The sequence below is a fragment of the Tachysurus fulvidraco genome, chromosome 10, assembly GCF_022655615.1.
Source record: "Tachysurus fulvidraco isolate hzauxx_2018 chromosome 10, HZAU_PFXX_2.0, whole genome shotgun sequence".
Lineage (NCBI taxonomy): Eukaryota > Metazoa > Chordata > Actinopteri > Siluriformes > Bagridae > Tachysurus > Tachysurus fulvidraco.
Genome location: NC_062527.1, coordinates 8663001 through 8690151, shown reverse-complemented (window position 1 = coordinate 8690151; position 27151 = coordinate 8663001). Strand labels below are relative to the sequence as shown.

The 27151-nt window shown below is 38.6% G+C and overlaps 3 protein-coding genes across 6 annotated transcripts; 1 reads left to right on the top strand and 2 right to left on the bottom strand.

The window, feature by feature from the left end:
- Window positions 1-13: 13 nt before the first annotated feature.
- duox (dual oxidase) lies at window positions 14-13910 on the bottom strand. The gene is made up of 33 exons (XM_027173450.2): window positions 13847-13910; window positions 12370-12447; window positions 11989-12150; window positions 11653-11840; window positions 11121-11319; window positions 10236-10402; window positions 9861-9921; window positions 8964-9060; window positions 8747-8837; window positions 8535-8637; window positions 7894-8066; window positions 7617-7792; window positions 6824-6942; window positions 6592-6732; window positions 6362-6478; window positions 6065-6267; window positions 5747-5932; window positions 5387-5612; window positions 5184-5277; window positions 4842-5017; window positions 4389-4458; window positions 4215-4292; window positions 3613-3791; window positions 3234-3464; window positions 2746-2845; window positions 2590-2639; window positions 2341-2468; window positions 2078-2231; window positions 1722-1954; window positions 1404-1562; window positions 1101-1256; window positions 817-945; window positions 14-483 (listed from the first exon to the last, which is right to left on the bottom strand). Exons 1-33 carry the CDS (start codon window positions 13908-13910, stop codon window positions 361-363), a joined length of 4611 nt encoding a protein of 1536 aa, XP_027029251.2. The 3' UTR covers window positions 14-360.
- A 168-nt stretch (window positions 13911-14078) lies between these two features.
- duox2 (dual oxidase 2) lies at window positions 14079-16753 on the top strand. Of its 2 annotated transcripts, XM_027173096.2 has the most exons (8): window positions 14079-14370; window positions 14689-14861; window positions 15014-15071; window positions 15314-15448; window positions 15598-15805; window positions 15929-16143; window positions 16302-16525; window positions 16616-16753. In XM_027173096.2, exons 1-8 carry the CDS (start codon window positions 14256-14258, stop codon window positions 16622-16624), a joined length of 1137 nt encoding a protein of 378 aa, XP_027028897.2. In that variant the 5' UTR covers window positions 14079-14255; the 3' UTR covers window positions 16625-16753. The 2 variants fall into 2 exon arrangements, with proteins under 2 accessions (XP_027028897.2, XP_027028896.2); XM_027173095.2 differs by having other exon boundaries at window positions 16302-16637.
- Window positions 16754-17971: 1218 nt separating this feature from the next.
- Window positions 17972-26411, bottom strand: apba2a (amyloid beta (A4) precursor protein-binding, family A, member 2a). 3 transcript variants are annotated; one of them, XM_047820139.1, is made up of 12 exons: window positions 26302-26411; window positions 22428-23886; window positions 22236-22313; window positions 22079-22118; window positions 21674-21819; window positions 21415-21501; window positions 20633-20818; window positions 19983-20162; window positions 19655-19867; window positions 18892-19011; window positions 18647-18787; window positions 17972-18564 (listed from the first exon to the last, which is right to left on the bottom strand). In XM_047820139.1, the coding sequence occupies exons 1-12, from the start codon at window positions 26304-26306 to the stop codon at window positions 18493-18495; spliced, it is 2727 nt and encodes a 908-aa protein (XP_047676095.1). In that variant the 5' UTR covers window positions 26307-26411; the 3' UTR covers window positions 17972-18492. The 3 variants fall into 3 exon arrangements, with proteins under 3 accessions (XP_047676095.1, XP_047676094.1, XP_047676096.1); XM_047820138.1 differs by having other exon boundaries at window positions 26294-26405; XM_047820140.1 differs by lacking the exon at window positions 26302-26411 and adding an exon at window positions 25867-26031.
- Window positions 26412-27151: the final 740 nt, after the last annotated feature.

The window sequence follows — 27151 nt, the reverse complement described above, 5'->3', positions numbered from 1 at the left end:
ACAAATTGCCCTTTATCACACTGAAGCTCAGAAGGAAAATTGAATTACATGAATCACATTTAAATCTCTAAAAAATGGACAACTTAAAAAGAAATCTCTAACAGTATTGCACTATGCTACCAAGTAAATTCAATGCATCTCATAACATCAACACATTTATAACTAGTTATTTTTATTGTTCATTGTTAGTAACAGTACATTTCAGATCAATAATCAAGTTAGATGTTTTAAAATAAATTATGTAATCTGCTTGATCTTCCTCATCTGAAGAACGTATGAAGTAAAACGAAGGTCAGTAAATTGTTAGTAACTGAACAGAGTATTGTTATCCAACCACAAATCTAGGAGCAAACAGTCAAGTTAGAAGTTCTCAAAATGATGAATGAAATGTGCTTGATCTCGTTTGTTTATCTGCTGGCAGGCTTTCTCTACATTCTTTGTCAGTCCTGGTGGACCACAGCTGAAGACACCTATCTTCCCCACCTTCAGCAATGAAATGAAATAAAGGAATTAGGGGTTAGGAGACATTCAGTTTGTTCAGATTAAATAAAGGTCAATGTATAATAACTTGTACAACCTAATTCATTGGAAATATTAAAAGTAGATGGATGAATATTTTAAATAATGGTAAATTATATATAAATGCCCATATTGTATAAGCTCAAATGAGTTATCATGGGGTGAATCATCAATATCAAGTTGATCTTTTCTGAATTATTAATGGGCTAGAGATCTTATTACTAGCAGCAGCTTACACAAATGGAAAATTGTGACCTAACAATAGTTATAGCAGATATGTCTAAGAATGCATGGCACCTCTGGGTGAACTTCCTGTAGGGAGCTGAAGAAAGCCAAAAATGGTGGGCGACCAAAGTGTGTGACAGAACGCAGGCCAGTAAACAGACTCCGGTTCGACACCTTCTGGAAATGACGCTCACATACATACTAAGGGTTAAGAGAAAAAAAATTTAGGGTTATAAATCTATATCACTAAAATGAATATAGTGTAAATATAATTATGCAGGGTAACATCGGCTAGTTCATTAGTTCAAAAGTGTGCATTTTTGTTTACAACATTTCATTTTGGAGAAGTTCCCTACAAGCATGGTGGTCCTCAGGTCAAACTTCTCTGCCAGCTGAGTGATATAGATGTGTACAGACACCAGCTCCTGTGAATCCATCTCCTCAACTTCTCTTATGAGATCCAACACCCACTCAAACTGACGCTGAGTCCGTGTCACCCAGATAAAATAAACCTGTAGAAAGATCGGGCAAATTTTATTCTCTAACAGCAAGGTACTAATAAAATCAATTATAAAGTCAAGGCAAATGCTAAAGAGTCATATAAACTGTTGAAAATGTGTTTTGATGAAAGACAATGTCGATTGATTACATTACAGTACCTTTTTGCATTGAACTTTGAGTTTTGCAGAAGATTTGAAAACTAGATCCTTTAGTATGGAAGCAAATGGAGTTACTCCAATGCCTCCTCCCACTAGAACGGACACCTCAAAGTCTTTCCACTCCTGGTGGCCCTCCCCAAATGGTCCATCCAGATACAGCTGAGGAGATAAAAATGTTTTAGCAAGCCCCCCAAATCAGAACTGAATTAGCAATTAAATTAAGTAATGGAGTTAACTACATTTATTAAACAAGTTTGCTTTATGCAGAGCTGAAAAAAAAAGATTAAAAAAATATACTGTAGAAATGCTGCCTCCTACTTTAGGATAAGTCCCGAGATCCTTCAGTCTCTCCATGTTGTAGATCTCTCGCAACTTGCTGGTCCATGGTCCCACAGCGCGGATATGCAGGCTGAGGGTGTCCTCATGAGGTGCTGAGGTCAGTGTGAAGGGGTGGTACTCATCTGAGCCCAACTCCAGACAGGCCACACGCACCCACTGTCCTGAACGGTAGGTAAATCCCTGGGGGCGCTTAAATTCTAGATATGTCACACCTGCCATAGAGGAAATCCAAATAGTGACTCACACCATGACGGAAAGTAGCTAAAGCAGATTAGGAAAAATAAATCCTGAAGCATATGCTGCTGTTTCTTAAGCATATATGTAATATCCAGTACCTGAGGGGAGCAGCTCAGCATTCAGCACCGGGATCTCCACCTTCTTCCTGCTGAGGCTGATGAGCTTATCCAGGAGGAAGAGCAGTGCAGGAGGGATCAGGTAGATGTGAAATCGTGGCTCTTGAAGGAGGGCAAAGCTGCCATGAATCACTGTCTGCCCGGAAAAAAAACACCATAGAGCATTTCTTTATTTAATAGTCCTACCACAAAACAGCATCTCACCCTAGTAAAGCTTATCAGATTATTCAGGTTTTTTTTCTCACCAGGACATAAATAAGCACATAAATATAGTGTGTGATCCAAAACCCTCTGAAACTAATACGTCTGAAGTAGTGCGAGGCAAAGACATACATAAAGGCTAGGAAAAAGAGAAGAATGATTCCTGTTATGCCTGCAAGAAAAGAAGAGTAAGAATGAGATATAAAATACATGCACACACCCTTAAATGAGACATAAAATACTTGTACACACCCTTAAACCACTACTACACACACAGTAAACAGTAGCCCTACCTGGTACTGTACAAAAGAACCAAAAGGTCCATCTTAATGGTTGCTCTGACCTGTAAACAATTTGCACATGTATTCTCAGACATGGGTCTTTCCAGCAGTGTAAGCTTATGGTTATTTTGTGTAAAGTCAATATGAACAAAAATATTGACAATTTACCCATTATTGGAAAACACTTGGGGAAATATGCAGGCAAGGATGCTGAGCTCGCTGACAGAAAATACGTAGAAATTGACTAAATGTCCCAAGCTGTGTGTAACTATAGGATGAGAATTAATACATGTTAGAATAATGATCATTAAAATGTGAAATCCTGAAGTACCAAATGAGTGATTCACACACATTATTATACAGCAAAACATAAGACACTAGCTCCTGTTGTTAAATAAGAAATGACTCTGAAACGTGCTGTGTAGATTAAACATGTTCATAGTTGCAGTGTAAACAAATCAATTATCCCGTATTTCCCCGTATAGCTGACAAAAACTATGTCAAACCATCTCAGATTACCATTGTTTTACTTCTTGAATTCCATGTGTGATTTCTAAGTGCATGTGATATGGAGACTATACGCACTATACACAATTAACCCAAGCACAATAGCAACCAAAATTTTTCCAAGAAGTTTTAACCTTTACGTCCCTGACCTGTAAGGACGATAGCCGTCATAGCCATGAGGCGATGCAGATCTATAGCAGAGTCAAAGGGAATGAATCTGTTGAGGAAGGTTTCCCTGCACATGGTTATGAGATTGCGACACACTGTGAGGAGCATGTAGGGAAACAAGAAAGAGACGGCAGCAGCAGAACCTCGGGACACTATGATGCCCACCATAGAGGATTCTGTTACACCGGAAGTGCGAGCCTGAAAACCGTAGACTACAAACAGAGAGATTAGTTTGAATTAAATTCAAATCAATTCAACGACAGACATTTAGTAAATAAATCAATACAAATCTAAAATATGCTTAACAAACTCGTGATTTATGATGTAAACTCTGCAGCAATTTTGGTTACATAGACTCACAATAGCATCTCTCCAGAACAACCCCAACAGTGATCCCATAGATGACACCAATGCATACAATATGGCGACGGTAGTTTTCCACAAAACGTTTAAACTGTTGGATCTTCTGTTCGACACGACTCCTGATGTAGCGTGCTCTCTGAGGCTTTACATACAGCTTAGGGTTGGAGAAGCCCAATCTGGAAAAAAATGAGTAATGAGTACACTATTAGGTGATTATAAACTCTTACTTCAAGTGATTCCACATGCCAGGTATTCAGACCATATATGACTGGTTAAAACGGGATTTAATTCATAGTGAAATTTAGCAGACATCATGTCATTGCATTACATCAAGCCCACAAACACAGCTGGTTTTAGGATGGTAATCTGAAAATTACAGGGATCACTGTAGCTTAGGTAAAGCCCAGTGGATCATACTGTAATCAGGCATGGATATCTGGACATGTGACATGACAAATAATAGATCATGTTTGTAAAACAATAAGGCAGCAATCTCATAATCTGTGATGTCTTTGTACTCCTAAATGGCATTCATTAGATAAGAAACCGGTCATTTCAAACAGAATACTAGGGGAAAAACAAGTTACTTAAAATCTCACTTTTTTCTTTGGCGAAGTTCCTGGCCATCATCTACAGGACAATTGTATACAAAGTCACCATCTTTTCTAAAAGAGGAACTGAAAAAATAAAAGAAGACAGATGTTCATATTGTGAACAAATACATCATTTGAGATCAATCTGAAAACACTTTTTTTTTTTTTTTTAATATTTACCTCTGATTCTTTGTGACAATAAAAGATACACGATGTTGGCTCAGTCTGTTCATGTAATGCATTTCCATTCCTGCAGTTATATGACAAAGATAGCACAAGAAACAGCAAATTAAACACCAGCTCAGCAGAACCTAAAAACAGGATGGATATTGGACAATTAACCACATTCTCACTAGTATAGAAAAATTATGAGCTACCATCTGGCTATTTGTATAGCTGTATCACAAAGTTGAATGCTTCCAATTACACTGAGCTGCTCAACAGTGATGCTATCAAAAAGGAAATTGAGCTCAGCGGGGGACAGAGAGCCGTTACATTCAGAAACAGCTTGGAAATAAGATACAAGAATAAGCAGATGGCAAAATCGACCTTTTAGATGGTTTGTACACAAAGTGAATTGCATTAAAGAGACTTTGAGCGCAATATGCTGATGTGATCTTCAGATAAAAACACCTTTGATGTTAAGTTGCGCAAACTGCAGGACATTCTCATGATCTTGTAATAAGAGATGAAAGTCTTTCCAGGTGATATGATCTTTGTTTTCAAAGCCTGCAGCATGAAGCATAGCTGCTATAGCCTCCTCTGCCTGGTTCTTAGAGAGGACATTACTGGATATCTCCAAAAAAGACCTATGCAGATATAAGGAAATACAAGGGAAAACTTGACCTGGATGGATATCCTGAAAATTTGGAAATGAATTGCAAACTGCAATCTAAAATAATTCTAAGTAAGGCTTTATACAATGAACACTATGACAAATTCATTGATCATTAGAGTTCAAAAAAGAATATTTACCTGAGTAAAGAACAAAAATCTTCCTTAGACAGGAAACCTTCTCCTTTAATGTCATGCATGGAAAACAGGAGCTTGGACTTCTCCTCTGGGGTTCCTGAGAAAAAAACAAGGTTACAATGAGGTTTAAACAGTATTCAAAAGCAATAGATAACACGTTAAGAACACGTCCTTTATCGGGCCAGACATAATGGTAATAAGTTGACCTTTCATGAAAATGACCAGAACATCGAAGAACTCTTGAAAAGAGAGGTATCCATTGCCATCCTTATCTGCCAGAGAAAACATGGACTCCACAAAAGGCGAGTCAGGTTTCATCCCAAGTGCATTGGCAAACTCAGATCCTGTGAGTTCACACTGAAGAGCTTCTTTAGTTCTCTTGGAGGATACACCACTAAGGTCTCCTGCATCACTTTTAGCAATATCTAGTATCTAAGGCACAGAAAGAAATAATTTAAAAAAAACCTTCAAATTCATATACAAATTCTATTGCAGCAGGAAGCAGGCTCAAGCTAACACACACAAAAGCACATGCATAATCACTAATTGGGGTCTCCAGTCTCTACCTTTGCAAATGCATGCCTGAAAAAAGTCTCTACGATCTGAGCTCGCTGCTCTTTGTTCACAGCTTCCTTCAGCAATTCTTTCTCGCTCATCTCGGTCACTATAAGATTCTGGCTCATTTCCTTCAGGGTAGACTGCAGCTGTTCCACAAACTCTGTTCTCTGCACAATGTTCTCAAAAAACAAAACCTGAAGACATTTTGAATACATTCGGATTACTGCATTTTCACAGCTGACATCTTAACACATCAGATTTTACTACTGCATCTGATTTGTAGTGGATTTAAATATGTGAAAATATTCAGCGGAATTATTTCCTACCAGATCATATTCCTTGGGGATCTTCAGAAGTAGGGCACGGTGCTGGTGATCGTTGGACAAAAACACCTCGAGGAGGTCTTGAGTGCCGATGTTATGAGTGCGCACAGGGGACCCATTTTCCCCATAAATCTGAAGCCGTTTCTTTTCATCAATCTCCAGACTGACACACTGAGGAGACTCCGAATATCCTTGCCACTCATAGGCTGGACAAATAATGAGCACAGGAAGAATTGCCTTTTTTAACACTTCTCTGATAACACCAGATGAAGTAGAAATAATATGGGCTGAACAAACTACCTCGGATTCCATGAGTGTGGTTTTTTTTGTCTCTTGTGAGGCCTTGGGTCCTTTTCAGAAACCTTTTGTACTTGGTTTTCCGCATATAGGCCACTACGTAAGCCATGAGGAAACTCACTGTTTAAATTTAAAGAGGAACAACAAATAAGTATATTTTTGAACCACTGATGAGAGTTAAAAGATTTTGGCTTTTTATCTAAATGAATACACACGTTTACAGGCGTACTGACCTACAGGGAAGAAGAAAACGGCAATGACAAAAATACCAAAGCTTGCTTTGCTGCCACTGTCAAAATAGCTCATAGTAGTAGCCTTAATACAAGGGTAAAGCATAGAGGCTGTGATTGGCTGAGGCTGAGGGCAGGGATCACCTGTTGGTGACAGAGAATGAGTGGTTGAAATATCTGAAAGCATTAAGTACAAGTAATAATGGGTGATATGTGTGTTTTGAGTTAATTGTACCATCTTGCCAAAAAAACACGTTCTCTTGTAGGTCTCCACTCTTTGCGGTCGTGGTCCTAAGAAGTACATCATAATATGTGGTTTTTCGGATAGCTTGGATCTCCTCCTCTGTAAACAAGCTGTGAAGAAAGCACAGAAAGCCAACTTTAAGGCAATAAACGTCAGTATCGTGTACACAGACATCATATATCAGCTAAGATTCGTGAAATGTTTCATTTAGAAATCTTTTTTTCTTGCTGAAAAATTCTCAAATTCGATGAAGGGTACTTTTATTTTTTATTCATGATACTGACTTATTAGGTTATATTGTATTGCTATATTGCCGGCTGAGAGGTTGTTAAGCTGATTATAGCCAGCTATGGATTAATACAAGTTGTTTGTGTGTATTTCACCTAAGGCTAGAGTGAGTCATTTGAGGAGTTTACTCACTTTGGTGTGTACATTTATTATTCTGATTTTTGGCTATTCAGTTTTAGCCAAAACAGCAGAAGAGGTTTGGCTTTTTCACCAGATATTTGGACCCCAGTACCAAACTGTACACTACCACGCTAAATAAATGCTTAGTGCACCACTGAAGCCATTATTAGTTTTAGGATGCATCCATGAGGTTAATCAGTACAGTGTAGAATGCTACAGTATAAAACCCAGGTTATAAAATGCTCTCCTTTAGAATTAATCTACAAAATTCTTGCAATAGAAATTCTTGCTTGAGATTCAGCAGGTTAATTAAAAAAAAAATTCACAGAAAATAATAAGCAAATGTGACATGTTTTTCATGTAATTAATATCCTACCCATTTTGTTGGTTTTCAAACCAGAATCGGTCTGCATTTCTGATGCGTTCAAACTGGTCCTGGACAATGGAGGAAATCACTGGACCTGGTCCCTGATTTATCTCCAGCAAAACTCCTACAAACAGCTCCAACTTGTTGATATCATTTTCGTACAGCTTTGACAGCTCCAAAAATAACTACAACAAAACCAGATATTGAAAAAAAGACTGGAATGTTAGAGGAAAGCAATATAGATGTAGTTAATAAATATTATATTTCATGAATAAATGTATTTTACCTCTGGATTAGTTTTGTTCAGGTTGGGATTAATCTCTCCCCAGTTCTTGACAGGTGGAAGGTTGAGGGCCTCTCTAACATGGTTATAGTTGTTCAGCCCAAAATCTCGCCCTCTCTGAATGGCCATAGCCACGGCATCAGTGCGTGATAACTGCAAGGAACCGTACATGTAATCTGCACAGCAAAGGTAAAAGAGAGGAAATGACCAATTTATATTATAATTTTATCACAATTTAGTCTTGTCTTATTGTCTGACTAATTAAATAGTTACAAAAAAGGTCTCTAACATCCACCAGCTCTGTAATGTCCTCATGGAGGAGTGGAAGAGGACTCCCAGCAACCTTTTATGCTCTGGTGAACTCCATGCCCAAAATGGTTAAGGCAGTGCTGGAAAATATTGGTGGCCACAAAAAATATTGAGACTTTGGGCCCAATTTGGACATTTTCACTTACGGGTGTACTCACTTTTGTGGCAAGCGGTTTAGACATTAATGGCTGTGTGTTGAGTTATTTTGAGGGAACACCAAATTTACACTGTTATACACGATGTACACTCACTACATTGTAGGTCACATGAAGGTATATATATTGATCACTTCATTAGAATAACTAGAGGAGAAGGGAGCAACAAAAAAGAGTAACCTCGAATATCCTCAGCAATTATGTTGTCCTCTCTCTCAGCTGTCTGTGAAGCCATACCCATTATCAGATCATCCACATCTTGGCCAGAATTTAAATTTGGGTTCTAGAGAAAGGAATCAAATTTTAAAAAGCTGCTTCATCTTTACATTTGAAATAGTTTTGATCTCAAATGTAAAAAGAATAAAAAACTTTTTTTTTTATGCTTGACTCACATCTCTGTTCCAAAAGCTGTTGCAAAAGCGCAGTGCTGGAGAGGTACTCCCATCAGAGTTCACAACTTTTCTGTAGTGACAAGTTCTGTTTCTAAAAATATAATAAATCAATAAATAAAAAAAAATGTGAATTTTTAAACATCCCTGAGGAATACACAACCAATTCAAATCAAGGAATCTACATTATAGAACCAAAGTGTGTTTTTTAATGTGTTACCTCATATAAACACCAGAGGGCAGCAGAGTTAAATCAAAACACGTTGTTACAATCTGAAACTCTGGAGAAATTCCTGGATCCACAGATTGCTGATAGCCTAGAAGTGTTTTTCAAGAAAATCATGATTGCATTCAATAAATGATTTAGTCAGTGTTACCAGATTACTGCATGTACACAAGTCTATCTATGATGCACTGTTATGACAAGTCAGATTTGGGCAAAAAAGTTTCTATGGAATGCATCTGAATTCTAATGAAAACTTAATTTAAATGTTTGATACATCCTTTAAGACTATAAATGTTCTGTTTCTTCAGGAAGGATAATCCAAAAAAATAGCTTCCTCAGCAGAAATTATAACCCTGACTTACGTTAACCTTCACTGACGTAGCTAAAGCCCATTGTGCCCATTAAACAGAACCTCAAGTGGTAACTCACTGAACCACAGCTAAGTAGAGCATGTCAGCTAACCACATGTTGTACACACACACACACACACACACACACACACACACATGCACACCTGCACGCACACATGTCTATAATATATTTCTTGTGAGGACCTTCCGTTGAAATAATTATTAAAAGAGCAAATTAATGCTATATCTACACTTGTCTTTTTTTTTTTTTTTTTTTTTTGTTTTGTTTTGTTTTTACATAAAAGTTGCCTAAACATAAGAAAGAAACAAACAGTGACACAGTCAAAAAGATCAGATATTCCTATCCTTGTGGAAATATTTGGTTCCAAACAATATATAGAAACTTTCTCTCTCTCTCTCTCTCACACACACACACACACACACACACACACACACACACACACACACACACACACACACACACACACACACACACACACACACACACACACACACACACATTGTTCCTTTGACCTCTCACCTGGGTATGGAGACACTGAGACTCCTAGATATGCAGGCAGCCATTCATAGAATGCGATGTTCTAATAAACGAAGAAAAGAGTATAGCGTTGTTTATGGAGAGATAAACCATACAAACATATCAAATACTAATCTGTCTATTGTATCGACTCTTGTTAAAGTCCATAGTTTTCTTCACCTTTCAGTATCATGAACTGACTCATGACTTGGGCAGTTATTTATTTTGCACCCGAAGTAGCTTGTAAGTCAAACAAAAACTGGCTTAAGCCCTGTTGCAGAAAGTGCATGAGGCAACCATACAGGTGGACAGACTAACAAATTGATACTTCCCTCGACTCCTTGTGGCTTCTAAATAACAGATGACTTTTCTTTCTACCTGAAATGTGGCAATAACCCTCTTCCTGGCATTTTGGAAAAGCTCCTCATCTGACCACGATGGGTGTTCCTTGTGGAGTTGAGTAGCAAGATAATTATGGTAACGAAACCAAACAATTGCCTCGGCTACTGTGAAGATATTCTCATTGGCCCAGGCATTCCCAAATTCTGTGAAGACATAATAATCAGTAAACACAATACAAAACACAAGATTAAGATGCTTCACACCTGCACTGTTTATTTTACATGTTTGCCTGAAACTGGTAGATGTTTTGAAAATCACTATACGTCTTATGTCTGTACTTTTGAGCCGGTACCAAATTCATTGTGTGTGTAAAAACATACTTGGCCAGTAAACCTGACTCTGATATGTCTTCTGTTTATATAATTTGCATATAGAGCTCTGGCTACTGAAAGAAATCTTGTGATATGTGATATATGCAATTCTTAAGGAACACATCTGACAATTTGGTAAACATGTTTCTTAAAGCTGACAAGCTCTCTAGGATAGCATTTTGCTATCTAGACATTGCTCAAGGACTTAAGTTCATTGAGACATGCATTACCACAGATTATGTGGCAGAAATAAAGCACCATAAAAAGCCAACACAAACAACAACAATATACAGTAATTGTAGGATTTGATGAGGTTTAGCAAAAAAGTAGGACCAGGTGGACAACATAAAAAGACTTGTTTTGAAGATTGAGCCTGTTTTATGGGATAAATGAGGTCATTCTAAACTTTCAGAAAACATTGTACTGTTATTAGTCTGAATAAACATAGAAAACATACACTTCAGTAGAGGTATCATGTTGAAACTCCACCATCCTAACTGCAGCTGAAATTACCCAAAGGCCTAAAACTTTAATTCGCTAATGTTTTTACCATAGAGCCCCTCTGGACCTGTCTGTCCAGTGCAGGGATTTGGAGGGCTCCACATGAAATTGCTACTGGTTGTCTTCTTTGGCATTTTAAAAGAGCCTGCAGACAGACGTCCTCCATGGAAACTCCTCAGGGTATCACACCAAGAACTGGAGGTGCCATAGATTGAGCTGCCATCAATCCATGCTGTCACTTGGTTCACCTGTTAAAGAAATGAGCGATCAGGTTTTTTAGTTACTCACCTGAAGCATGTTAGAAACTGATATAAAAGATATGCACAAAAGTGAGTAATATACAGTAGGTTTGGGAGTTTAAATTGGATAAAATATATTAAATGTCTATTAGTCGCTAAACGAGTTAATTTCTACACCAGAAATGTTTCTATAAACACCTGGACACTTTTTCTATTCTATCAGTCATGAATATATTTTATGTTACTTCATTTATTATGTACAAAATAAATCAATGGCTTTAAATTTTGGTATCCAGGCATAGTTCCTAAATTCAGTATGCTCAGCTCTTCGTTAGGTTTTACCTGTTTTCTAGGATTGTTTGGACTCTGTCCACTACTATGGTCCCACTGTACACGCTGGAACTGGAGAATGACCTGCTCTGTGGAGTTACTGCCAAAGACAGGGTCATCCTTTGGGACTGGGATGTGCATGAACTCAGCAGGGCAACCAGGTCTTCGAGATTCCACAATCTCATACACCACATGAAAACCTAATGGCCAGCAGGATATTTTATATTTGTGTCAGAATGAAACATTGTATAATGCTTCAGTCAAAAAAAATCCAGGACTGTCAGCATAAATTGTCTGACAACTTTTGCTATAGTAAACTTATATGTGTGTAATGAAGGTGTCACTCACCAAAAAACAATGAAAGAACTGTTCGGTTCTGGACTGATAGGTAGCCTGAGGGGCCACGTGACACTGTGTTACTGATTAGCCGTGCATTGGGTAGATGCAATCCGTGAATTTGAAAAACTCCGTCTGAGTAGTGAGCGGACAGGAGGCGCATAAGAGGTGCACCTGTTCAACAAACATTCACAGTGCTGCAATTAGGCTCCTTAGATGAAGACTACTTCTCACTAGCTCAAAGTGTTTTTGGTTAGTAGCTACAACAGAAGGTTTTCCATTTCAAATACATTCCATGTTCAACCCTTAATCACCCAAAAACCAACGAGAAACCTTTTTATCTTATATTCTAGCATAGTTTACTTTACCGCTAGCTATATATCAGGTTGTTACCTGCTGTTCCACGACGATGGTTGGCCAAGTTATTATACCAGCCGTCATATCGCTGAACTTCCCATGTAATGCCAGAGTCTGATTGACAGAAAAGACAACTACAATGAAGGCATAAATAACATAGTAGATGAATCACCCTAGTTAAGCAATGACCCCATATCAGAAACATATGATGCAACCACGAGTCCCAATTGTGTGTAAGCAATTGGATGGAAACTCTGTGTAAGTGCCTGACCTCATTAATGATTCTGCCCTGATCCACACAACCATACACTAAAACCTTCCCAGATAAGTGTGGGATTATTCTAAAAGAAACGGTAGACTAGATTGGGATGTTCTGGAATGGGATGTTCACAAATGGGTGATGGTCAGGTGTCCACAAACATTTGGCCATATAGAGTATATCACTGTACTGTGTATTGTGGGCCTGTATAGTCAAAACAAAGTATTCATAAAGAAACACTGTAAATCACTAATCCACTGACAATACATCTATGAGATTGAGAATTGATATAAATCCATAAAAATTGTATTTAATCTAATTAGCTCCAAGAACTAACAATAGGTCAAGTTCATCAAGTACATATGGGTTTTACTTTATACTAGCAGTGCTAAAGTAATATGTATTAGATGCTCTTAACTATAACATTTATACCTTGGAATCTATCAGTTCAATACTTTATTTACCGTGCCAAATCAGAATCTTTTACCTCTCAGATTTGTGTTTTGCTTTTTCAAAAATGTAATTCAAATAATGTATAATAGTTAGGTTAATTGATCAACAGTGTCCAATTGGTGACTGGTAATATACCTGTCTTATCAGTCACATGTGCACAAATATTATGGGTATGGTGATCTGAGTTTGTTGTCATTTCTTAAAGACAGAGAGATGAGAGAGAGAGAGAGAGAGAGAGAGAGAGAGAGAGAGAGAGAGAGAGAGAGAGAGAGAGAGAGAGAGAGAGAGAGAGATTCTTTATTGTCATTGCACAGGGTACAGTGAAATTGTCCTTATGGTGCATTAAATGGTAAAAAGAAAAAGAGCATACACAGAAATATAAAAGAATATTAACATTAGCATACGTGATACAATAAAATATTATTTAGAGGTCGTAAACAGCTGATATATTGCACATGTGAACAGTAAGGTTTACAGTAAAGTAACAATAAAAAGTTATAAAAGCTAAATTTAAGCTTACTTCATTGCGTCATTCAAATTCTATGGCTGCAATCACTCATGCATTAAAGAACAGATTAGAGTTCTGCACTGTCTGTATATTCCATAAGCTTTTCCCTCCCAGTGCACCTGCTGGATCTGCTCTGTCTTTGTACCTCATGTTTTACAAATTAGGATTGTATCAGTCTGGCTAATAGATATAATCACTAGGCAGGAATATAGCATTAGTCAAGCATAAGGTCCCACAGGGTGAACACTCATTCTTATAATCATATTAATTAAAGGACCATTCACTTTGCTTACCTGTTGCACAGACTGTCAGAGACAGCACGATTAGTGTCCAGCATGCGCTCCAGAGCAAACCCATTCTGGACAAAGACGCAGCCAAGTGAAGCTCTTTAGGAGACAAGGCACCTAGAGAACTCTGAGAACAGTCAGAAATCACTCAGAAGCAGGAAATGAGAATTCAGCTTAAAAAAAAAAAGCAGGAGAAACTAAGAAAAGGTTCGATTTCCTGTTGGCACACGTCACATTGCAGGCAGGAGCGAGCACTGGAGAGTCTGAGCAGTGTTATCTGAGTGCGCGCAGGAAAAATATGCAGGGAGTAAACGCGCAAAACTGAAGATTACGCGCGGCTGAAACAAAGTGCTAGACTTATCAGAGAAGGGATGGTCATTGCTGGTTGACACCTCCATTCTTGAACCTACCGTCTATGCAAATGAAGTCGGATATAAAAGATGCACACCGCCTGGGAAAGACAATTCCCCCTGGACTGCGACTATCCTGCACGCTTTGTGCACACTTTGCGTTGTTTCTTGTTCTTACAGGTAAGACACAATGATTACTTTCAGTAGAACTTTTAGCTTATTTGAAGCTAAAAGGGTTCTTTGTTGTTGTTTTTTTAAGCTAAAAGTCTACATCAGAAATGACCATAATAATAGGAATTAGCACTGATTTTTGTCATTTTGCAAGTAATTTTTCAATTTGTTTTTATACGTAAGCACATAAACAGGCTATGGCAACATTTTCCCCCAAGATGTTTGTAATGAAGTCATTATTAAATCAGAGATGATGCACTCAGCAGGATCTTATCTGAGTATCTACCGGTAACTGAGCTTTCTCACTGTGGCACGGTGTGCTTTTAGCTTTAGCGCACGGATTTGGAGAGAAGATGACTTTCTACGATGACATTTACCCATTCTATCCGCTACAAAGAACCTCGTTCATTTTCAGCGGCAGCCTTTTCGCTGTCATCCTGGTTTTCTTGACTCTGCTTGTCACCTTGCTCCTCATTGTGCCCGGGATACGTGGCCGATCGGTAAGGGCACTCAAATACAAGAGCCCATCAACAAAGAACACATCACTTAGAGGCTCCTTGTACCAGTTTAAAAGAAAAAAATCTTGTTTTTGCTTGTCAGGATTTTACTAATTGCAAGCTCAAGTTACAGATGTTTTTTCCTCTCTTTTCAGAGGATTCTTTGGACATTCAGGATAATTCTAAGCTTATTTGTAGGAGTGGTTATAGTTGGTGAGTATTTTATAACCTAACTTTTTAAAACATATCAAATAACCATTCATTTGTTGTTGTTTTTTCACCTTATATAACAGTATTGTAAATGATTTGAATTGGGATATGTCTTGATAATGACAAATAAATAATCTGGAAACCTAGTGAAACTGTTTAAGTCATGCATTAAGCTGGAAATAAGAAAGTGTTACTGAAATGATAGCTTTATAGACTGAGAATGAAGTCATTGCTTCCTGTTACAGCTTTAAACTTTACCTGTGACTGGGCTGAAGGGTGGTTGAAGGCCAACACTACGTACAAATCCTTCAGTAATGCTGTGGTGAATGCTGAGGTGGGTCTGCATGTGGGCCTGTATGGAATTAACATCACACTCAGAGGTCAGTTGACCAGAAACTCTGTCTAAACTGCGACTTATAAATATAATGCGATGAATTTTTCAAAAAACGCAATCAAATGAGCAAATGAGATAAGTTCGATCTGATCAAAGGAGGCTTCGTATATTCAATATTTATTTCTGTCCCTGTAGGAGATCCTGTGGTACAGTTCAACGAGACTATAGACTACAATGAAATGTTCACATGGTCTGGTGTCAGAGGTGATGATTATTACTATGCCCTGGAAAAAGGTCTTCCCAACCCCATCCTGTACATTGCTGAGAAGTTCACCCTCGACAGCCCCTGCAGTCTCATCTATCAGTACCAGTACTCGGGCAGATACGCTTCGGCCACCTTGTGGTAAGACACTGTGATCACTGACACCGTGATCGTTGACACCGTCTTCAGAATGTAGAGACAAGGCCTATTCAACAAATGCAAACAGGTACAGTAAAGAATGGTGTCTCTCTCTCTTTCCCACAGGACAGCTTTTTGCTGCTGGATAGTGGCCAACATCCTCTTCTCAATGCCAGTCATCCTCTACGGCGGCTTCATGATGGTTGCTACAGCAGCTTTTATCTTCTTCTCCTTGGCCTCCTTTTCCACAATATACAACATCCCACAGTGCAGCTTCTCTATAGGCACGGAATCCTTTGAACCTGTATATAGCCATTCCTTTTGGTTAGCCATCGCCACTGGTACGTATTCTGTGTCAAACATAGTGATTTAACACTTGTCTTTCTGGCATACTGGGTGATGTGATGTAGACTATACATGAAACATTAATTAAAGATATTATAATTCTCAAAAGAGAAAAGCAGCTCTTTTATGAATAACACGCTTTTCTGGTTTACAGGTTTATTGTGTGCAGCGATTGGTTTTGTAGTTATTCTGTTGGATTGCCTGATTCCAGAGAAGATGAGGGAAGCTTTCAGTGTCGGGGTGGATGAGGATGATGATAATGACATGTACTCAATATCAGAAGGCTACATCAACACCAGCTTCTTAGATGGAGTGAGTTTAGAAGGCGTGAGTGTAAAAAGAATGAACCAGGAACCACAGCAGATCTCCTCTTTAACTGTAAGTCTACATGCCCTTATGAAATATCTTTATCACTGTAACCAATATAAACCTTTTATGATTCCTGAAAATCTTTACATGTTTCCACAGAAGCTTTAAAGCCGAAGCCATCGAAGCCATTATTTTTCCCATACTTGAAAATAACACATCCTTCAAAATGAAGATTTTTTGTTTGTTTTCTTAGCTGTGGATTGCTGTAAATAAAAATGTAATTTTTTTTGTTGTAATGTCACATACATACATATATGTGTAAATATGTACATACATTTGTTTAACTTGAGAAAAAATAAAATATACATGAAAAACATTGTGTACAGAGCAATCAAATTAATAATGCAAAAAAACAACAACAAAAACATGCATCCCACTCTTATGTTGAATTATAATGCCAGCTCCTCATATTCCTTATATTTCTTTTATGTTTTCTAGTACAGTCACCTGGCTTAGGTTGCTAGCCCAGGTAACTCCAGTGAGTAAAGCATATCTTATATGCACTGTATTATTTATATGTATGATTCACCTTCACAGATCTGGTGAGTTAATTTGCTCGCCAATGTGCGTCACCGTCACCATATTTGTTTGGTATTATTTTCGCAGGGTAATACTGAAATAGATGCACATCCTTCATATAAAAACACTCACTTCCACATAGGTATAGGGATGTTTTTGTGTTGTTAGATATAAAAACTAATTAAACCTTCATATCAATGTTTATACTGCTCAAGTCAATCAACAATTTCCCATGTTCTTTCTAATGGACTCTTAATGCTGTAACTAAAGTTTATAGGTGCTCCCCAAGGCCAATTACTGTACATCCAGCATGTAGCTGTGGTGAAACTTTATTTTTTTGCATTGCGTTGTATTCATGGCACCCAAAAACTGTAGGCATTTTGAGTGGAGGTGGAAGGACAAAGGAACAGATTCAATTACAACATAATATGATGTGATTTAAATCAGCCCAGTGTGTCATATGATGGTATTAAAATATATTCTATTTGTTTTGGTAATTAATTCTTCTTTGGAAGTCAGGCGATCCTCCCCAAATGACTCAGGTTTTATGAAATGAACGAAACATTAATGGATAAATATGAGCATGAATAGCATTATTCTCAGATCAGCTGAAGAATCTGCATAGATATCTAGTCTTAGTAAATAAAAAGTCAGCTGATAAACAAGTCTACTATGTACAGCATTAAAAATAAATCCCAATATATTAAAAAATAATCATGCACGTCAGAGCAAGCAGAGGAACTACAACCATCAGGGTCGACTTGATATGACTAGAGCGGTATTTGTTTACTAGGACTGACAGAGATGAGCTGACATTCTATAAGCTGCAGCTCGCCTGCATGGAACACAATCATGCATTGTATTTCCCCAAGGTTAAAAAAAAAAAAAAAAAAAAAAAAGGAGACTACCATTCAGAAGATTCATTCAACTACCATGGTCTTTTGAGCCTTGCAAGACCAATTTATTCTGAGATTCTTGTATTTTTTTTGTCAGTGTTAGACCTAAACACCTTATTTAACACTACAACATAAACCTTGCCCCAACGTGAGCATTAAAAATAGCTTGCCCTTAGTGTTCTCTTTTTATGACGAAGCATACACACTGTAAATGCACAGGAGAGCACGATTAAATAAGGATTAGGCCTGATGTCAGTTTCTCTATTGAATGTACTGAGACTGAATTAGTATATTAGCAGAATGCACAACAATGATGCTGTGTTCACAGAACAGATTGTAAGAGAGGTTAAATCTACACGTGAGGGAAAAAAAGGTTTTGGAGGAATTTTAGTTTTCTACTTGGAAGGGTAGGGAAACACTCTGGTATACAGTAGGGTTCTACATAAAACCTTTAGGAGTTCCTCCAGGGTGACAAGGCAAAGAATTCCTTATTCTAGATTTGTTTTGAGTAGCACAGGCAGGGCAGAGCATTACAGAGCTTCCAGAGCACCGGCATTGCCGTTAGATGTACATTGGCGTTTCCTGTCCAGTTAGCAGTCTGAACATCACAGCTGGCATCGTTTTCATATGAATCTGTTGGTAAGAGATAAAGCATTATGAGTCTCAAGTAACGTCAACATACATAAGAGTTTAAATCTTATAAGAGAACGCCGACCTCTCCGACAGACACCGATAGGGCATGGACAATTTTCTCATGTGCCATGGCAACTACACTCTGTCCATTTATTTCAATTATTCTATGACCCACGCGCACTCCTCCTCGTTCTGCAATTCCACCTCGCATCAGGCTGCAGATCTAGAAAGACAGTTCATTTGTACCAGTAAATACAAACCATACAATGCACTTCTAGTAATATTAGTCAACATAGTGCATGCATAGCGTCCTGCTAGTGTACTCACTATGCCATTCTGTACACTGAAGCCTAAAGGGTACTGCAGATCTGGTCTCTTTATTAGCACCATGGTCACAGGAGGACAGCTTACTACACTCAGCTTTACCTGTAACTGATTCTTCAAGCCCTAGAATAAACAAACACACACACAGAACTGTAAGCACCATCATAAACAACATTCCCATAATCTTATTCTGAAGTGAAAGCATAAATTGTATCAAACTATTACTCAGAAAAACAGAAGTAGCCTTTTATTGCTGTAGGGGGATTTTACGGGCATGGTTTGTGTTCCTTACCTTGTAAATCAGTACAAAGGTATTCTGTAATGTATCAATTATAAATTCTCAGGAATTTTTTCCTCCAAATCCATACTGCATTGATGAGTACGAAAATGAAGCAAGTCATATGTCATGGCTTTTGCAGTCACTCGATCTCTTTCTTTCTTTCTTTTACATTAAATATATGGACTCATGGTTTTAGGTTCTATTTTCCACTAGTGTCCTGACTTTTATGTATTAAGTGCATTAAGTGGGCTCAAGATGCAAATTATGTATTAAGTGAGACGAAAATGCAAATTATTTATTTACCACTGTATACACACGTCGCCTTGCACTTGACTCATTTTTAAACGAAATACAGCTAATAGAGAAATTTACAATGCATAAATAATGTTCTGAATTTCTAACAGGGTAAGTTTGCTTTAAATAAAAAAAAAAAATAGAGAGAAAAACAAGTAAGCATAACATATATTTATAAAAATGCATAAAAACCTTGATGATGCCCTGGCATGTGGCTAGCGGCAAGCCCACCAGACTCGTGTCATTGACAGCCATTATCTGATCGCCCACGTTGAGCTTCCCTGAACGTGCAGCTGGCCCACTGTTCAGCATGCAAGCCAAGATAACTGTGGGTAGGATAGACCCCCAGCCAGACTCCACTATCACAACCCCAAGAATCTCTCCTTTCTGCTTTTCCAGGTGCAGCTACCAAAAGAGAAAAGACAGGGCAGGATCAACAGGGAGGGGAGGAAACAGAATGCCCTACACTAACTGTTATTTTGTACAGAATGCTGTCTATGCAGCTTTATTACCCCCATACCTCTTTACAGTTCTCAGAGTTTGAAAAGTGGATGAGATCATCGTTGTACATCTCTTGTGAATTAAGAATATCACTGTAGTCTTTCTGGCTGAGATCCTTAGGGTTGATCCCATTTGCTCTCAGAAATTCTTGGTAGGCCATGCTAAACGCCTGCCCAATGGACTGTGCAATGAGCTGGGCCTGAAGACGGGAAGGGGAGAGTGAAAGCTCAGAAGAAAGGAGAATACTTGAGTGAGGTAGCATGCTCAGTCAAGTCAAATCACAGAATGAAAGTGAGGTCATGAGCAATTACATAATCATACACTTTTCAGGGCATTGCTCCTGCTGCACTGAGACAATCAGGCTACAATCTACAATCAGGCACACGGAAATTATACGGATTAGTAATAATTACATGAAATGATAAAACAAGGCCTAGAATTTATGGATTTAACCTGATTTATGACCAGATAGCATGTGGCCATTTGCCAAACATTTATAAAATGTACTATAACGATTACTGCTTGTGTTTTTACACATGAAGTGGTAATAAACGAGCATTATCGTTTGAGCATCTACACAAGAGAAAAAAATGAAAAAAGTTGCATCTAATCTCTTATATAAGCAATATTATGGTATCAGTTTGCAATAAGGGTAAAGTCTTGACTTACATCCTCAGACTCAAAGACGTAACAGATCATTCGGTACTGCTTCCTGCCCTCTGCAGAGTTCAGGCTGGTTTCATTACAGTCGAGTGCAGCAGACTGCGACACTCGCCTGCGAGCCATCAAGACAACCACGCTTCCAATGTCTGCTATGTAGGAGATGGTCCGAAGAGCGTCGTCTACCATTGTTTCCTGAAACAGAAGCGATACAATATCAGCTAACATACTGTTCTAAAAAAAACGCTAAAGTATACAATAATTTGTTTTATATATAACTTTAACATGGTTTTATGTGTATGGTGGCCTAGAAAAGTGTGTCAAGTGTCGGTGTGGTTGAAGTTTTGGCAAACATCCAAAATGACTTTTAAATCCTGCCTAGGCTATCTTCCTTTAAATACCATCTTGGGGAAGGAGCCAGTTTAACAAATGTGGCTGCAAAAAACAGTCTTTCTAAAGATATCTAAAACCTTGTTAACTAAGTGTGCTTTCCTGTTGTGAATGTCACACTTTGTTGAAGTTTTTGGATAATTCCATTCCATAGAGAAATCAACATAAGCTTATTCGGAGAAAAAAAAAAGGAGAAAGATATTTCAGTTTAGGATATTTCCTACCGTTAGCAGCTAGTTTTTAATTTTTCAATTTGACAATGTGAAATGTTTTTGCATTCTGAGTACTGAAATCTGTATCTTCAGTAACACTGTATGTAGAGTCTGGTTAACTGTGGTTAAGGGCAAACCTTCGTGCAAACTCTTATTTTTACTAATATGGTGAGTTAGAACACTGCTTACCTGCGTGTCAGCATTGAGCACTTTGATGGCCTTTGTTGAAATGAAGAGGTCAACCTCAATCGGGCTCTGGCTCTCTTTATCCACACACTAAAACACACAACAGAAGAGTTATGGCTACATCTTGTGGCCGGAGTAGACATTTTCCCCAACCATCATTCAGCATAACGGCCACAAGACGATCGTGATTTCTTATGTTTATTTAAGGTTAGATATGGATGTAAGGCTTCTAAAGCTTTCGTGAAAGTTTTTATAACACCACCTTTACTTTGTCCACAGCTTCCTGAGCTTGCATCATTCGTACACTCTTGGACGGGTTTCTGTCTGAGAAAAGTTGAGTGGACCCGAGGTAGTTAGCGGCAAAGATGATCCCGTCGATGAGGTCCTCCGGTTCACATGGGCCTGGGACTACATAAGAGTCAGAAAAACCTCTCTAATAGTTTTGACATAAAAAAACATATGAATAGGCATTTTGACCCAAATATCCACTTGGGGATCTTAACACATCTATTTCTCTATTTATTGTATCTGTCAATTATTTCATTTACATAATCACAGTACATACAAAACACACATATTACATACATATAACATTTTTAATTATTTATTTACTCACTATGTTTTGAACATATAGCTCTTGAATGAAAATAGAACAATAAATGCTTACCATCCACAAAGCTTGGGAAAGAGTGATTTCTCTTTCCTTGCTGTAACGCAAAGGAAATCTGTTAAACTGCAGATTCACATAGGTTTCAAATATTACAGAGTGGTGGCATTTCTAGAACAGGAGAAAAGGAAACTCCTGTCTGTTGCTGGTGTCTTACCTGATTATGGTTGCTTGCCGACGTGTTCGTTTCAGACTGTGGATTCACTGTGCAGTGCTGTGGGCTGCTTTGAGTTGCCTGAGGATTGTGTAAAACTTTAAATTATGCCATTTAAATCTCTAGGAGATTCCTGAAGATAAACTTCAATTTAAAAAAAAAAGGTACCCAACATGCAATGATTTCAACTGTTACCTGGCCTTTGTTGTCTTCTTTACGGGGACTGGTCTGGTTTTTCTGCAGTGATACTTGTGAATTTTCTGAAATCCTTTTGTCATCACATGACTTCTTAGCTATACTCCTATCTGTCCCCGTGCTCTGAGGTCCTACGTTCATTTTTGTTTTTACTTCATTTACAATCTGATTCATATCCTTGTCTGTGTCCACTGACCATTCCCTATCCCTTCTGCTCTTTGCTCTATAGCTATGAGGACATCCATGTCCCTTGCCTATACTACCTTCAGGACTGTTACTCCCCACATGTGAACACCTGTCTTCTCTTTCTTCTCGTCCATCATCTCTGTACGAATGTCTCTTTTTAAAATCTCTATTCTCAGTGTCTTCAGGTTTGGTCATAGCATTAAGCCTGCAGTTTCTGCTGCCTCTGTCCTCCTTACAAATCTGATGCCCTCTGAATATCGACCCTGGTTTTGAGGTTTTATCTACCCTGCCCAATTCGTTTCCTGAATAATCAACTTTAACTTCACTATTGCTCTTTTTATTACTTTCTCTGTGACCAGTTAATGACCTCTGAGCATCACCCTTACACTTCTCTGGGATGCTTTTATCCACTCTGTAATCTCTACTTAAGTCCGCTTCTGCTCTAATCAGTCCGTTACTGTAATTTGAACCCTGGATTGGATTTTTACTGTCCTCCTCTAAATCACATTGTCCTTTATAGACATTTTCATCCTGATTTCCTCCTGCCTTCTCTTGTTCATAATCAAAATATGTTTCATCTTCCTCCACTGCATCATCATCATCATCGTTGTCTTCTTCGTCTACATCATCTGCGTCTTCTTCTTCGTCTTCTTCATCCTCAGCCATGGGAGCCTGAATGAAAGTAGACTTTGTAATAGGCTCGGGACATTTGTGGACTAGCTCCTCTGTACCTTGCTGGATCACTTCATAAAACCCCTCAGAGAATTCCCAGGTATCTCCTGAATTTCCTTGAGTATCTGGTTCTCTGGAAGTACTTGGTCTATTATTACTTTCAGTACCCACGTGACAGTCTATTCCTTCCAAATAGCTTTCATCTTCAGGGCAACAGTGAACATAGTAAGTCATCCCATCTGCATCTGTACGCAGTTCCTCATCTTCCTCATAGTCATGCTCTTCTTCCTCCTCTGAGCCCACATTATCATATTCAGACAGTGAGTCTTCCTCCATGCTGTCATGATGGATAAAGCTATCCCTATGATCGAAATCTTCCCCTGAGACAGAGCCATCAATGGGACAAAAGCTAGCTGGGACTGGTGTGCTTGACTGGCTTTCTGTGTTACTACTATGATGTTCTTCAGGATCCCCTCCGTCTCTGAAGTGTTTAGCTGTCTGCTCTGGTAGAGATGAGACACATTGTGTATGATCAGGAACTTCCCCGGAACCCTGGCTTTGTCTGAGAGCCATAACTGGCTTCAGCGGGATTCCTACAGTGCTGTAAAACAAAGCATAAAACAGTTGAGTTACAGAAGTACAGTAACATATTCATAGTCACAGCAGAATAGCTTGTTCATTCTTTCATTTATTTATTCATTTTCCTTCAACTTTTCCTGGAGTAGGTCATAGCAAGCGGGTGAAAAGTTAAGTGTGAAATCCCCGGTCACAAAATCTAACCCATTCTGAGGGATCCCCAGATGTTTACAAGCCAACAGTGAGATATAACACAGTGGATCTGGACTCTTCCCCATGGGTTCCATTCAGCAGGAGGCTGATCAGGTTATCCTGAAGGATATTTCTGAAACATATGACTATCCCTAGAATGACAATTTTTACATAAACTCATTCATTCATCATCGGTAACCAGTTTATCCTAGGCACCTTGGTTGGACTTCACTGAAGAGAATCATGCACACGTTTATTTAGATAGTCATTCAAACCTTGCTGCAATTTATAGTGACCACCTACTGTTATGTTATGTTTTTGGGAAAGGAAACCAAAGACCCTTAAGGAAGCCCATGTGAGGAGAACAAATGAAACTTGCTTTCATGTGTTCGTATAGACAGTAACTTTGTGTAGACAGTAACCTGAGCTCAGGATTGATCCAGGGAAACTGTAGATATGAGATAGCAACACTATCCGCTGAACAATCTTTATCTAAACTAAAATCTGAGAAAGGTCATCACAATTAAGTGTCATATGTCAGTATGTTTAGCCTACACGCTGATGTAGACTTCAGTAACTCCTGAGAAATCATTTTTCCCACAATGGGTCAATAAATAGTCATTACAGAAAGCTCTACATACACTATATGGATGAAAGTATGCAAACACCTGACCAATCACATTCATATATGTTTTTTGAAGGTTCCAATTCAGCTGTTATAATAACCTCCACTATTCTGGGAAGGATTTTGGAGTATGGCTGTGGGGAAATATTTTGTGCTTATTCAGCCACAAAAGTATTACAGCAGGTCAGGGTCAGGGCACGTTCTTCAATGTTCTTCCACTCCAACTTTGGCAAACCAGGTCTTTATGGAGCTCTCCTTGTGCACAGAAGCATCCTGATGCTGGAACATGCTGGGCCTCTTTTCGGTGAAAGGAAATTGCAATGCTACAGCATATCAAGACACCCAATAGAATTTTGTTCTTCAGATTTTGTGGCACCTGTTTTTTGGAAAGACAGTGTGGTGATGCTTAGGTGTCTGCATACTTTTGGTTAAACAGAGCAATATGAATAGGGGAAAAATAAAATATATTGAGTGAATATAACAGAAGCTGTTTCAGATAACATTACTTCACACTGTAAGTTTGTACAGGACCTTCAGCATAAAATGAGCCTGAGATTGCGTGTATCATTTACATGGAGAGAGAGAGAGAGAGAGAGAGAGAGAGAGAGAGAGAGAGAGAGAGAGGCAGAGAAAGAGAGAGAAGGGGCAGAGAAAGAGAGAGAGACAGAGAGAGAGAGAGGCAGAGAAAGAGAGAGAGGGGCAGAGAAAGAGAGAGAGAGGCAGATGCAGAGAGAGAGGCAGAGAGAGAGAGAGGCAGAGAGAGAGAGAGAGAGAGAGAGAGAGAGAGAGAGAGATATACAGAGAGATACAGAGAGAGAGAGATACAGAGAGAGAGAGATAGAAAGAATTGCATGTGTAAAGATGGAAAATATATTTACTTCATCATTTGTTTTTTCAACAATAACATTTGACACAGTCCGTGTGAAAATCTCAGATTAGACTCCCAGGCTGTCTTTTGCATTCATTCGCCCACAGACCTTAGGGATGCGTCATAACAAACATAAAGCACAGACATTATATCCCACACTGCAGACATAACACTCTTCTGTTTTGGTGCAGTTGTCTTGTTTTCCCCACGTAATTGTGTCCAAGGATTGCAGCCACTCACAGAAAACATGACTAATGAAAACACCACACACACACATTCTACGCATTTTCACACAGGCTATACTTTTTAAACGAGCTTACCAGAGGATCCAGAAGGTTGGGCGTTGGGAGCTTGGATTAAAGCGTGGTTGAGGGGAAAGGTATAAGGTATAAAGGTATAGGAACGTGGATGCAGCGCGCGCGCGCACACACACACACACACACACACGCACACACACACACACACACACGCACGCGCGCGCACACACACACACACACACACACACACACACACACACACACACACACACACACACACACACACACACACACACACACACACACACACACACACACACACACACACACACACACACAGCATCCCGGGACAGAGCCTTAATCTCTTAAAGAAACAGCGCCAAACAAAACGGATGCCTTTTACGCATGCAAGCGACCCTATGAAAAAAAATGTTGTGGCGCTTCAAACCGTGCATTAAAATAAATTGATATCATGTTGCATTCATTTTACCTTTTTACCTCATTAAACAAGGAGAATTCCAGTAGCCATCCCGTATCGATGGTAACCGCAGCAATTGCAGGAAACCTGGACAAAGCCAGCAACATTAAACGCACGAGCAATGCTGAAAACCAGGACAGGTGCTACAGATCAAAATAAAAGTCATTGTGCAGCCATAATCTCATGCATTCTGCATCTTTCTAGCGACAATTAGATTACTGATATATTGTATATACTGTATAAGAATGTAATAACTTATACGTTATACAAAAGAAACATAAGTGCAAGCTGGAAAGAGTTTTTAATGGGGACCTGCCTGTCTGAATGAATGTAATAGAAGAGATTACAAGAACAAACTTGTTACACAGAAGACCAACATAATTGTAAATCTTCTGAGTACTCTGGTTTCCTCCCCCAGTCCAAAGACATGTACTGTAGGCTGATTGGCATCTCTAAATTGTCCATAGTGCATATACAATGTCTGTGGTGTTCCCCTGCGAACAGCTCTAGGTTCCCCAAAACACCAGGATAAGCACTACAGAAAATGGATGAATAGATGTCAGTGCTGGCAAATTGCTGTGGTATAAGAAGAATAAAACTCTTTTGGTTATGGACATACACAAATAAATAAATGAATGAGCAAATAGATAGATAGATAGATAGATAGATAGATAGATAGATAGATAGATAGATAGATAGATAGATAGATAGATAATGCCAAAGGTATCCCTACTTCACAGCAGCCTGCATCCCACCACAGTACATATACAAAAAATATAATAATAATAATAATAATAATAATAACAATAATAATAATAATAATAATAACAACAATAACATGAAATGTATTGTTGTTATTATTATTATTAT